Genomic DNA, 13,830 nt, shown 5'->3' with positions numbered 1-13,830 from the left:
AATGGTGGTCTCCCTTTGAACAGCAGGTCCAGCGGTGGCAAGGGTCCAAGGAGTGCATTTGGGCGATGGGGATCCCTCAAGGACAGGCGGCATAACTCCCAGAGTTCCCTCTCCCACCTTCCCCCCACACACTCCTCTGGGGGTGGCCCCTCCCCCTCCTCCGGCATGGGTCACATGGGCCCCCCTCCTGCCCCCAGCTCCAATGCGAATGGGATGGGCCCCAGCCGGCACGCCAACCCCAGACTCTCGTCAGATTCCGATTCTGGCACAGAGTGCGTCCAAACGTTCCAAAGGGCAGCAATGTACATATTTGGAGAGAAAGCCCAAATGAAGGTAGGTGCATTGAGGTTTTTGTATCCCTTGGGTCATCCAGTACCCGAAATCTTGCCATAGTGGATTGAATCCATCTCAATCACACACTTTAACCATTTTTATAAAAGGTGGGTGGGAAATCTTTAACCCTTGCTGCATGTTCTTTTGGCTGTTCCATGTTAGTTAATAGTCTGAGGTGTTACTTATTGGGAAACAAAATATTTATATGGTTTTCCACGCAAAATATACTTGATGAAATGCTGGTGTTTCCATGTATTGAGGCAGAGCAGTCAAAATTAAAATCCTTACATAATGGTGAAGTGGAATGAAAAGAAAACAAACGAGGAAGTGCTAAGCATGTTGAAATGGGCGAAGAGGGAATTTTTGGTAGTAGTCAAAAGGATGCAGGAAATATGGATGCAAAGCATATTGATTGGCAGTGGGATATTGAAGACTAATTAAAGGGAGGATATTGGATGAGTGAGGAAGGAGCAGGAATAGGATGGGCTTATTGGACAGAATGAAGGGAGGGAAGAATAATATACAGAATTGAAGAGGGTGTTATCATAATGCCCAATTCAAGGTTGTGTTATTTGTTAGGAGAGGCAAGTATACAGTATATAATGTTGTACAATTGTATAGGCTTTGTCCGTCCAAAACCTACCTTAACTGGTAGAATAATAATAATAATTGATAGGAAGGAAAATAGGGGGAGAAGAGGGTTTGAGATATGTGACGATGGAGAACCGGAAATGGATGGTGACAAAAATGGAATGGGGCAAAATAGGCTGACAGTGATTGGCTGGGCAAAGAGGCATTCAGGGGATTCACCCCTTTCTAACATGATACAGTAAAGCATGGAAAGAGGAGTAGAGAGGCAGAAGGGTTGGAAATATGGTGACTACATGTAGGAGGGTAGAGCAGTAAGGTGATGCACAATATTATAAAACCAAGAAAATATTTTTTTTAATTTTTTACTATTTACTCTAGTCAATAGTTGTTATCATTTCCTCATGTAGCTTATAGTGCTCTAATCTCCTGTTCAAATTCCATTATATTTTTCGAAATAGTTGATAACAGTGAAGAGAATGCAGAGTACTTCTTTGGAGATTCTAATTCAGATCTCCCATTCCCAATCTCATTATTGCTGTCTTTTAAAAAGTTAAAAATCTCCTTATAGGGGGAATTATTTCTTCTGGAAGCCACAACAAGAGGAAAATATTGAAAAAGTCATAGTACACATCTTTATTGCTCCAAAATAGCACCTTTTGTGTTTAGTGAGGTGACTCAAAGGCACATGTCCCCGGTGATGCGGCCATTTGAGTGGTGATGTCAAATTAAAAACACTGTTTAGGAAAGCAGTGGGAAAACAGCAATTAACTATCACACAAAACAATGATGAACATAGATTAGAGTATGATTCCTGGCAAATGTGGGACTCCATCCACTGGGCCACAATTTGTGCCTGGCAGTGGGAGAATCAAGGGTTCTGCATCCATATCATGAAATCTTTGCAAATTGAAGTGAAGAGCAGCAGCATAGAAGAATGCAGAACAGGGACTTGAAATTTTAGGGTAATGTTTAGTACGGGAAAATTCATAAATATAATTGGAGAGAACAAAGATATTTTATGACTGTAAGAGATGGGATGGAAGGATAGATTTGGTTATTGGAGAAATGATAATAGACTAGTATAGAGCAGAGGAGAAGAGTAAAGTATAGATAAGGTAAATTATAATAGATTAACTGTAATTGAGTTAACCCAGATGTGGACTGACCAGAATGCCTTAAAGTAAGATTACCTTGTAAACTGGGAAAATAGTTTAAAATTAGGTTGAAGGAGGCTACTGAAAAATACTGAGAATCGGCCAATTGTGTATGAATAATTTCATCTACAATGTGTGTGAGTAGATACATGAAAGAAACATATTCAAGTTAATACCGTTATCGAAACATCTGGAAAAGGTGGCACTGGTGGGAGATGTAATGATCTTGTTTATTGGTTTCTAAAAGACATTTTTGAGACTTGTGTAGAACACGTCATATTGATTTCAAATATTGCAGATAAACAACAATACATTCCAAGCTGAGTTTTAATACAAATGTACAGTCACAAGTAAAAAAACAGGAGCAGTAACAGCATAAATATAAGAATAAAATTATGTATCTACCGAGAGAGACATGAAGTCATGCACTGTGATGGTCACACAGGAAGTGATAAAATTTAGATTTTAATGACAAAAAATTTTCCATTTCCTCTAGTTTTCTGAGTAATGATTTCAGGGATTTCGTGCCAGCATGACAAGGGTTCATATGCAAACATATCTGATTTATGGGCAATTATCCTCAAGTTATTACAACCTCTTGTGCTGTGCCCATGGACATCAGCATTGGTTATCAGATTGAACATGGCTTTGTTTTGCTGGACAATAATAATAACGTGGAATATGTACAAAGGAATGGTTAAGATTTTGAATTTTTTTTTAAAGTAAGGTCTACAGCTGTTGTCCTTGGTCTAATGTAAAATTAAATTTCCTGAAAGTCACCCAATTTTTTTATTTCCAACCTGTCAATTATTACAATGGTCGTAAAACATGTGGCATGCAAATGTTTATGTATAACTTCAAGCAGATATCAGTTTTATAATATTAATAATAATTTTCTGACTCAGGGCATGAAGTCTGAGTCACCGGCCAAAGCCGATTTTATACCAGTGGAGTACTTTGACGTGAGGCACACTAAAACGTCCTTCAAGAAACTAATGCGGGCATGCATACCCAGCTCATCTTCCAGTGCAGAGCCAGAGCAGAGTTTTCACAAGTGAGTTGAATGAAAATTTAATTTGCATCTTTGTCCAATCTTCCCTTCTACAATCCAATTATGATATTCAAACGGTAATGTGCATGTATTATCACTGTTAAACCCATGTGAAATAAATTCATAGTAAACAAATTACTGTTTATTCCCCGTGTACCACCAGCAAGAAAATAAGTGGCCTTGAGCTCTCAATGCCATCATTTAAACTTATTGTGTGATACATCGGTCGTTTAGTTAGACCTTAGGAAAAATTATTTTGGATAGATTTTTGTATTTTTCAATACTCTCCTTTTAGCTTGTAAAATTTTTCCCAATATTTCTCGTACTTTTTTAAACCATCCTAAAAGTAAGTTTTCAGAAGATCCTCAAAATAGGCAACTGTGTTGGCGATAGCATCCTCATTCGACATGAATCCTTTTTTTGCCAAGCCATTTTTTCAAGTTGGATATAAAAAAAACCACTGGGAGCCAATTCTAGTGAATACGGTAGATGTTGTAATAATTCAAACTGTAATTCCATAATTTTCACTGTTAAACTACACAGGTGGGCATCCGTGCATTGTCTTGATTGAAGTGATTTTTTTTCTTTGCCAAACGAGGATTATTTTCTTGATTTCTTCGCTCAAATGTTGTGATAACGCTACTTTTTAAAAAAACTTTCCTTGTGATATGCCTGTGGCCTCAACTATTATGAAACACAACCATATCGTGGATTTTGTCTATCATTTCAGGGAAAGTCCCTGCCATTGTATGCTCTAAATGATGTAAATCATTTGTAGATGTGCGTCCATGTTTGATCTTATTTCCCGAACTTTAAACAGTGGCAGTCCCAGAAGTAGATGTACCATGAACTTCATCCAAGTTGGTTTTGACCTTCAGTGTAAGGTCTTAAATCTCATTTTTTCCATTTATCTAAATAAACAAAAATTTGTCGCTTCAAATGACTATGGAAATGAAACCATGTGATCAATATAAATGAACCTCCAACAGCAGTTTAGTGAGAGATGAGGCTCACTAAAAGCAAACCTTTTTTGATACTGCAAGCTTCATCCCTTGGATTTTATAAGGAATTATTGAACATTCCTACTCATATGGGATCCTGTATTTGTTGGTGAAGATCCCCCAAGGTTTGCTCGGATAACTCATAGGTCTTAAGAGCAGCAGTGAATGTAATTTATAAGTAATCCTCAAGGAATTTGCTTGGCATGCATTCTTGGCATGGTTATTCTTACTAGGTTGTTACTTTTCATTCTGCTGTTCAGTTTTCCAAGACTTCATTCATGTGAGCCTATAGGCCACAAGGCAAATTGAGAGTTCACGTTGACTGATACTTAGTACAAACAATGGTATTCAATGCATGTTGAAAGTTAAAGGATGTTGTATGGAATTGTGTTAGAGAAGAATTAGAAATAAGGAAAGAGTATGAAGAGTTACTTTTTACACTTGTCATGTAGACTTAGCTGCTTCATATTTAGCATTTTGGGATAGACGGTGTGTGTATAAAGTAACTCCTCTTTAAAATCAATAGTGATTGTTGGTTTTCCTCTGTTGTAATATATTGAAGTGTAAAACTTAATTACTTCACTCATTTTTTGTCAATGGAATAATGACAATGAGTAGGAGCCTTTATGATGTATAGGCTTATAGAAGAGACCCTTTGCAAAAGTTGTGAATTCCTGCGTTATAAAATTTCTGGATTAGGATGGTCATTTAACGTGTTAAGCATATTTATACAATTTTTAGTCCACTAATTTTGAATTGCAGCAGAAATGCAATATTATTTTTGATAGCATTTATGATTATCTCCTTGGTTTTATACCTAGGAGTTGATCATCATTATAAATTATTGTGATCAGTGGGTGATCATTTCCCAATGTTTTTATCCCATCATAAACTTATTAATATTTGCCATTTATATAATACAATTATGATGCATTTAAATGTATCTTGTGTGTTTAGAGTATTTCAGTGTAAAATAACCTCTATGCTTCAAATTTTCTTGTGGACATTCTCTATTTTTATTGCCTCATACTGTTAGCTTTTTTGAAATGCTATCTCCAATCATCTTTATTTCTTGAAAAAATTTTGGATTATTTGTTATTTTTCATTTCTTAGAAAGTGGAAATCTTTTCTTCCAGATATCTGTCTGGTTTCATTGAATATCTCACTTCTTGTGCAAACTATGTGTTCAGGCCTTCCTCTTTCTCTGTCAAATTTTGTGTTAACCTAACCCCAAGATACCAAGTGGAAAATAAATTTATGGAGTAAGTTGATTTTTCAAACATGAAACCAAGTATAAATTTTCCTGCATATTTTAGAGTTTAATCTTGAATTCTTTGAATTTCGTATTTTGTTGGGGAAAGGTAACATTTAACTTTGATTACTCTCTCTTCTTTTGGGCTTTACTGCCTGAATGATTTTGTTTTGTTATCTAGCATATATTGTGTTAAATTTTATGTACTGCCACTCATATTGTTTTGCATATGATTTTTTTTACTCAGGCTTATTGAAAGTTCGGAATGGCTTCAGCAGTTGCAGAACATAATGCAGTTGGCTGGTGCAGCTGTTGATTTACTTGATGTCCAGGGTTCGTCTGTGATGATATGCCTTGAGGAAGGGTCTGACATTACGTGCCAGGTGAAATATTTTTATAATTGAAAGAGTGTTGTGATCTAAATGAAAAAGATGTGTGTGTTGAATGTGAGTTATTGCACATATTGAGATGCACTTTGATATTTGATCAAAATGTTTTAATTTATTCAGTTTATTTAGATGAGTACTATCTCTCATTAATTTAAAGCATCTTAATTTTTTTAATCCAAGGAAAATTTATTTTGTGCAACACAAAAAATATAATGTAAACCAAAAATCACTCGCACCAAAGAGGAAAACAAAAACATGGAATACCAAGACCCTTTATTGTCTACATTGAAGCACTTCTCCATTTTATTAGTAATTAAATATGAATATTGTGTACCTATATACTTCTTTTAGCCCTGTTCATACAGCCAAAATATACTCTTCTCAAATCTCATTTTGGAACTCGGAATAATGATGAGAGTTGTGGCAGTATCACTCATTGCTTACATTATTATTATTAGTTAGCTTTTAATTCCCAAAAATGTTGTGCTGCTTACAAAAGTGCAATGACAGCAGTGTATATGAGGTGGCCAATCACTTAAGGGATTTCAATTCCTGACTTTGTTTCCTTATTCCATAAAAATATGCTGTGGTCTTCCTGAAGGATCATTCAAATTCTGCAGCTATATAAAATTAATTAGAATAATGAATATTGCAGTTTAATACATGTTTTTAAAAGCCTGACTGCTTTGAATTATTAACATCGGTCAAGCAGCTTTCAATGAGCTATTCTTCAAATAAGTATATTCTCTATGGCCTGCATTCCATCAAACAAGACTTTATCTTTTTCTCCCCCCACATTAATTGCACAGCATTTGTCTTCCTGTTCGCCAAAGTCTTCAGCATTCTCCTATCACTCAATTTTGCCATGAATCCACTTCTCCCGCATACGGATTTCTCCCCAAGACCATCATTTGAAAACTAGCTCGCGAGAGCACTAAAAAGGGAAAAATTTGGGTGATGTTTGGTAATTTAAAAAAATGTTGAATAAAATGACAAAAGAACATTGAAAGAAGCACGTGATTTGTGTAAAACATCTAAATGTGTGTGGAAAATTTGTTTTCACATTTGCTACATGTACGTCCTCACTTGTGCCCTGGTACTTAATGTCTATTCTCTTATTTTCAGGTCTCCTCAGTGGCTCAGCTGTGTCTAGATCCGCACTACCGCACCGTAGAGGGCTTCAGAGTCCTCGTGGAAAAAGAATGGTTGGCGTTTGGTCATCGATTCTCACGTCGTAGCAACCTAACGGCACCTTCCTCCCAAACAAGTGCATTTGCTCCCACTTTCCTTCAGTTCCTAGATGTTGTCCATCAGGTAATTGGTGTTAGATAACACCTTATTTTTCATAGCATGCATGATAAGTAGCTAACCTTGACTTACCAACAGCTTTTTATTTATTATTTATGTACCCTGCAAGCTGCCGCTATGGTGTGTGGGAGGGGGTGAATACACCACCAGAATAATTTTTACCGGAACATGACCCTACCGTGGTTGGATAGTGTTATTATGATCCCTTCTCGTTTGGGGAAAAATGACATCTTAAATCTACCTGTTCTATACTTAATCTCTAATTTTGTTGACGTGATATCTATTACTGTAGTATAATAGGGTTAATAGTATATTGTCAACATCTCTGCTAAAGAGACTCTCAATTTATGCAAGAGCTTCAATATGTAATTTAACCTTCGTTCTATTGATAGATTCCCAGCCTAGCAGCTCTACTATTTTGGATACACTAAATGTATCATAACAACGTTTTACAAATTTGCTCCTCTACACTGCTTGCGATCCAAGTCTGCAATTAATCCAACTTCGTGAGGATCCCATATCTTCACAGTATATTCTAAATGAGGCCTAACAAGCAACAGATAACATTTCTTTTTGACCTTTTCATCACATGTACCCAGTACTCTTCTAATTAAGCACAGTGTTTTGTTAACTTGTCCACGTATTCCCCATGTGTTTCACCCAGAAGAGATCGTGAGTGAGGGTAGCGCCTAGGTATTTAATTGAGCTACACATCCCATTTGGTATTCACAATGTGGTGGGCGTTCAACAGGGAATTGCTCTTTTTCCAAAAATTTATGGCTGTGCACTTTTTTACGTTTAATTCTAATTGCAAAGTGTCAAGCCAGCGTTGTATAGCATTAAGGTCATCTGATAAAGCTGCTGTGTCCTCAGGATAACGGATTTCATGGTAAACCACTGCATCGTCAGCAAATAAACGCATCTAACTAGTGGCTACGGAGTCATGTCGTTAATGTAAAGTAGGAATAAAAGAGGTCCGATAACACTTAACAGGGGAAAACCTGTAGTAACTTCTACTGTATTTGAGCCAACTCCATCTACCACTACTCTTTGTACCCAACCATTCAAAGTTTTCAATCCAACCCCTGATATTTTTATCAATGCCATGTGCTTTTAGCTTTGCGAGTAGTTTACTCTGAGGTGCCTTTTTGAAGGCTTTCTTAAGATCTAGAAAAATTGCATCCACCGGAACATTGCTCTCTCTCAAAGGAAGAATATCATGAACAAAAAGTGTAAGTTGTATCTCGCAGGAGATACGTTTTCAGATGCCGTTTTGCTATTTCATTGATAACCCCTGATTATCAAGGTATCTCAAGATCAAACTGGCAACTAGATGTTCCATAACCTTGCACACAATGGATGTAAGGGAAATAGGTCTGTAATTACTCAGTTCCTCCTTGGCTTCGTTTTTGAAATTGTTGTTATGTTTGCCAATCTCTGGTTACCTTGTGATCTACCAGCAACTTCTTAAATATTATTTCTAGAAACTGTGTAATTTCCAAAGCTAGATCCTTAAATATAAGAGCGGATATTTCATCGTGCCCAGACAATGTATTAGGCTTAATATTTTTCATTTAATCCCTATTTTTTTAGGATGAACTGCCCAGATGTTCAAGTTTAAGTAATTTCTTTTCAAAGAAAGAGTGTGAAAATAGGTACTTGAACTGGATTGACATTTGAACGTACGTGTAGACAGTGATGGGTATTAAATGGTCCCACTTACACTAAGATAACTTTTTGTTTCAAAAAGTAAATGGATACCCATTTTTGTGATTTAATGGTCTACAACATTAGAATAATTTTTTTAAAGTTTTTGATATTCTAATATTGATACTCTATGAATCTGGATATTTAGTCTATCCCAATAATTATGCAGTTTTATAGAGCTCCTTACATTTTGATTTCCCATTGAGTGGCTAAATTTTCCTGATAACTCATAATTCTAGATAAATTCATAAAAATTCTTTCTTTGCTATTTCTATTCTAAAATTAAGTTTTTACGTAAAGGATTCATGTTTGAAATGCAAAAGATTAGTTTTTAATATTTTGCAAAGGGACCTTGGACCAATTGGTGGAGTATGAAATGATAAAAATTTTGCTAAAATAATTATACCAGTAACCATATACTAACATACATGCATAAGAAAATGATTTAAGTCATATATCTATAGCCATATACTAACATACATGCATAAGAAAATGATTTAAGTCATATATCTAATGGAAACATGTGAAAAAAATGTGATACTCCCTTAATACAACATGAAACTCCTGGAAGTGAATTGCAATTGAAAGAAGAATTCCCCTTGAACTCGTTTCAAAGTAGGGTCATGGCATTGGAACATGATAATTACTTGATGGATTTAGAAACAGTGAATGAAGACAAAAAAAAATCTTCTGCAAACTCTGAAACTGGTCTCAGGATTGACATGTATTTAAAATTTTTTGAACTCATACTCTATCAAATTAATTAATTTTTTTGGCTTCTCAAGATTTTTATTGTTTTCCTCTAGTTTCATGTAAATGCTAAGTTATTAATTTTCAATGTTAAACTGTGAAGCTAACTAACTCAATCATATTTGCCATATAACATCATGTTTTTAATTTTTCACCATGCCATGGGCTACACTTTGATGATTAGCAACGTTTAATAAGCAGTATTTGTGAAATCAAGATCTTGATTAAAGTCTATTACTTGATCTGTAACTTCTGATGCCATTGGTTCCATGAGGAATACTTAGGTAGTCAGATATGGCAATTATTACTGCAGCAATCAATATTACAACAGTAAAATACCAAGCAATGCTTAGAAGTATGCACAAGCATAGCAAAGGTAGCGAGTGGTTCAAAGTTTAATATCCTTTTTAATTGGGGACACTTCTCTCCACAACTGCCTCTCAAGCAGAATCCTCTTAAAAGTCTTCCCAACACCAGTAAGACAACCTGGGGCTGTATGCTAGCATTCACTATTATATTGTAAATCCTCCGTGTGTGTCTCTTTGACAGATCCATAAGCAGTTTCCTCTGGCATTTGAATTCAATGATACTTACCTTCGGTTCCTGGCATACCATTATGTGTCCTGTCGCTTTCGAACCTTTCTACTGGACTCAGAGCTGGAGAGGGTCGAGAGTGGAATTGCTGCCATTGATGACAAAAAGGGTTCCTTATCTTCTCATCACAAAGGAGTTGAGACTGGCTCTGATGATGAAGGTGTCTATCCAGGTTGGTATTCATTTTTGTAAACAGTGCATTGATTCATAATTATATTTCATGGTCATCCAAGCCTGCAATTGAATGAAAATTAAATTTTCAAATAAGAAGTAATGTCAATATACAAAATTCTATTTGAAATGCATGGAAAAATTAACCATACTGATCAGTTTTTTATCCAACTATGAAGAACTTTCTTCTGTGCACATTTATTCATAACTAGCAAATCAGGTTATGTAAAAATCAATCTTAAAATTTGAAATTCCATTTAAATGGCCAATAGTAATAGCAGTAAAGATCTTGCTTCAAAACTTTGCTGTGGAATCCATTTAAGGCTTGTGAAGAATGTAATTGCAGAAATTTCAACCAAAATATTCTTTGAAAGGATGCCTGTTTGGTTTATTTTGACAGTTTCCTTCGTGCAATTAGTTCAGCAGGGAAAAATTATGTTAAGAAAAATGTGTAGCTTTGAAAATTTCAGTACAAACTGATATGTGATAGATAAAACTCAAATGGCTTTATTTCTAACTTATTATTATTTTTTCAGGTGGCCGGCTAGCTGGTACCAGTATGGGCCAACACCTTGGTCAGTCAGTCTTTGACTACATTGAAAAGCAGAATGCACGATCGCCTGTGTTTTACAATTTCATGTATACACCCGACAATGAGCATCCTGTAAGTTTATTGTGTAACTGGTATTCTCTTATAAAGTATTGCCATTGAATCCCATTTGAACATCTTTGATCAGCAAATTGAGTAGCTTCAAGCATGATGTGGTGGACGTCGAACATAATGAATAATTGATCGTAGCACTTTTCCTATTGATAGTGGAAATATCAAGTGTAGAGTACAGTGTAATATCAAGTAGAAAAGTGTTATGGTCATTTATTCATTACCTTTGATCAGGTATTATACACTCATTAAAATGAAATGCCGTTTTAACATATTCAAAATCCAGGTGGTATCCAAGTGAATCCCGACAATTGCAGAGTACAAGGGTAATTTAAAAAGTTCTCGAGTGGAATAGAAATGAACGACTAACTTCAGTGAAACTTTTTTTATTTTTCAATGTAGTCTCCCTGTTATCTAATGCGCTTGGTCCGGCTATGTTCCAATGTCGTAATCCCATCTCAAAAATTAGATTCCTTCAGGCCTGCAAAATGTGTCTACTTTGGCTTTTCTTTGTTTGAATAGAATCTCCGTTCACCGGGTAAAATTTTGAGCTTGGGGAAGAGATGGAAATCTAGAGCCAAATCAGGCAAATAAGTTAGATGTGGCTACAATTTGTATCTTAATTCATGCATTTTTGCCATGACAACGACACTTGTGTGGGTGTGCATTTTCTCGATGAAAGATGACTTTCTTCCTTGCCTAACCGTGCTTATTTTCATGTATCTTTTGCTGTAGTTGGTTCAAGAATTTTCTGTAGTATTCTACTGTAATTGTTTGACCAGTGGGGAGATAATCTATCAGTAGAATCCCTTTTGGATCCCAGAAAACTGAAGCCATCACCTTTCTGGCCGACCATAGTGCCTTTGGTGGTGGTGAATTAACATGCTTCCAATGCTTCAATTGCTGTTTTGTCTCTGGGATATAAAATTGGACCCAAGTTTAACCTATGGTCACAAACTGGTGCAGAAACTCCCATTGGTTGCTCTTAAAACGGGTCAAGTGTTGTTCAGAAATTTCCACTCTGATGCAATTGTGATCCTGTGTCAAGATTCATGGCACCCATCTAGCGGACAATGTTCTCATATGCAATTCCACTGTTAAAATGTAATATGCCTGTTCAAAAGACATCACTACAGCTTCAGTGATTTCTTGCACTTTCAGTCTGCGATCCTCCATGACCATTTCATGCACTTTTGCAATAATTCCTGGAGTAGTGGCCAGACATCTTGGCCAACCACTACGCGGATCATTGTCTAAGCTCTCTCAACCAAACTTAAACTTGTTTCTTCACTTGGCAACGGTTGAATATGAAGGATCAGAGTCCTCCAGAGTGTTCTGAAAGTCAAAATGAATTTCCTTGCTTTCACACCTTTCTTTACGAAGTATTTAATCACTGCTCGATTCTCAATTTTTTCCATCTTCAAAAATCACTACACGAAAAGAAGAACAGAGGCATTTGCATCATAGATCTCTTCCCAGAGCACTGATGCATTACGTGTTAATTCATAAAGGAATGCCTATTACTACACGGGAAACTCAATGTGCTAGCGCTAAGGTCTGGTGGTGATTACAAGAATCTTTCAAACTACCTTCGTAATTCCCATATGAGTGTTATGTAGTGGCAGTTAAAATATTTGAATTAAATCCAGATATAGTTCTATATTTTTTACAACCTTAAACATTCATCAGTTAAGAGAAAAAAAGTGATGAAAAATGCACTTTCGACGTCCCTGGAAAGTGATAAAGGTGATTTTTCACTCCACTTCAAATAACCCTGAGCAAACATGGCTGAAACCTGGGCCATTAAATTTAGAAGATAGATTTGTAGCCTAACATTCAATCATTTCAATAGTGATGGCATACAGATCCCCCAGCAGCATTATTTATGCAATATATTGTTTGTTGGTGAGAAGTTGATGCTGATTAATATCAAAATATTTATTTTGTTTTCCTATCTTTGTACAATAATTTCTGTGACTTTGTATGCAAAACTTCCATCATAATGTAAGTTGCTAAAATTTTAGACCTAATTGGTTGCTTATTTTTCATTAAATTTATAGAATTATATAGAAATTACATTCCCAATAGCAATTACTGTGTGTTATCACATTACATCTTACCTTGTAATGTTTTTTAAACAAATCAGGGACATTATTGTCAAGACCCACAAAACAAGTTTCTCATTGTGCTGTTTTCACATGCCCTAGTAATGTTAGGTAGGACAAAATGGAAAACATTAAACATGTTTTTAATCCGTTAAAATAGTTTCAAGGGAAAATTTTCCTTCATAATGAGAGACATGTATAATGATTACATGTGCATACATGTTATACTTTCGTCAATTTGAAGATGGTGGGTTGTAGTAACCTAACTCAATATGTTATATTGCAATAAAATGTATGTTTTACGAAAATCCTTAAATACCAAAAAAGTATTTACTCTCTTTAATTAACTGAGATTTTACAAGTCACAGCTTTATTTAATCAGTAGTGACCTACAAAGGGGAAAAATAATTTGACGCCCTGACTGAGATGAAGAGTTATAAAACAAAAACTATTTAAATCACCCAAAGGTGTTGTTTACATCTCATCATTTTCTTGTCACGTCTTGTTCTTGGTGAATAATGACTGCTGTAACCCTGTTATTTCAAGTGAAGAAATGGAGGTAAATCATTTTTTAAATGATTCAGAAGCACTCATGGTGGCATGTATGTATAATTGAGGTCGTTACATTCATCCAGCATATTTTGAGAAGCGGAAGTATGGAGACGTGTTCTAGTGCTATGTCAACGCGAGTTAAACAGCGTGTCGTTATCGAATTTTTAACTTCACCTCATTTTTTGAGGTATAATAATTACCCTTTCTTTAA

The 13,830-nt window shown here is 35.6% G+C and overlaps 1 protein-coding gene across 3 annotated transcripts in view; it reads left to right on the top strand.

Moving 5' to 3' along the window:
* The window catches only part of Sbf (SET domain binding factor), an 82,078-nt gene that overhangs the window by 56,848 nt on the left and 11,400 nt on the right, over window positions 1-13,830 (top strand). For all 3 annotated transcript variants that reach the window (XM_071597023.1, XM_071597024.1, XM_071597022.1), the window contains 6 exons: window positions 24-333; window positions 2,984-3,132; window positions 5,630-5,765; window positions 6,897-7,085; window positions 10,086-10,302; window positions 10,838-10,965. In XM_071597023.1, the coding sequence (XP_071453124.1) occupies window positions 24-333; window positions 2,984-3,132; window positions 5,630-5,765; window positions 6,897-7,085; window positions 10,086-10,302; window positions 10,838-10,965 (1,129 nt within the window). The remainder of the gene's footprint in view (window positions 1-23; window positions 334-2,983; window positions 3,133-5,629; window positions 5,766-6,896; window positions 7,086-10,085; window positions 10,303-10,837; window positions 10,966-13,830) is intronic.

Source organism: Hetaerina americana, unplaced genomic scaffold (assembly GCF_022747635.1).
Source record: "Hetaerina americana unplaced genomic scaffold, ioHetAmer1.1.p SCAF_8, whole genome shotgun sequence".
NCBI classification, from domain to species: Eukaryota; Metazoa; Arthropoda; class Insecta; order Odonata; family Calopterygidae; genus Hetaerina; species Hetaerina americana.
Note: the sequence above shows the minus strand (reverse complement) of the source record. Positions and strands in the feature narration are given on the sequence as shown.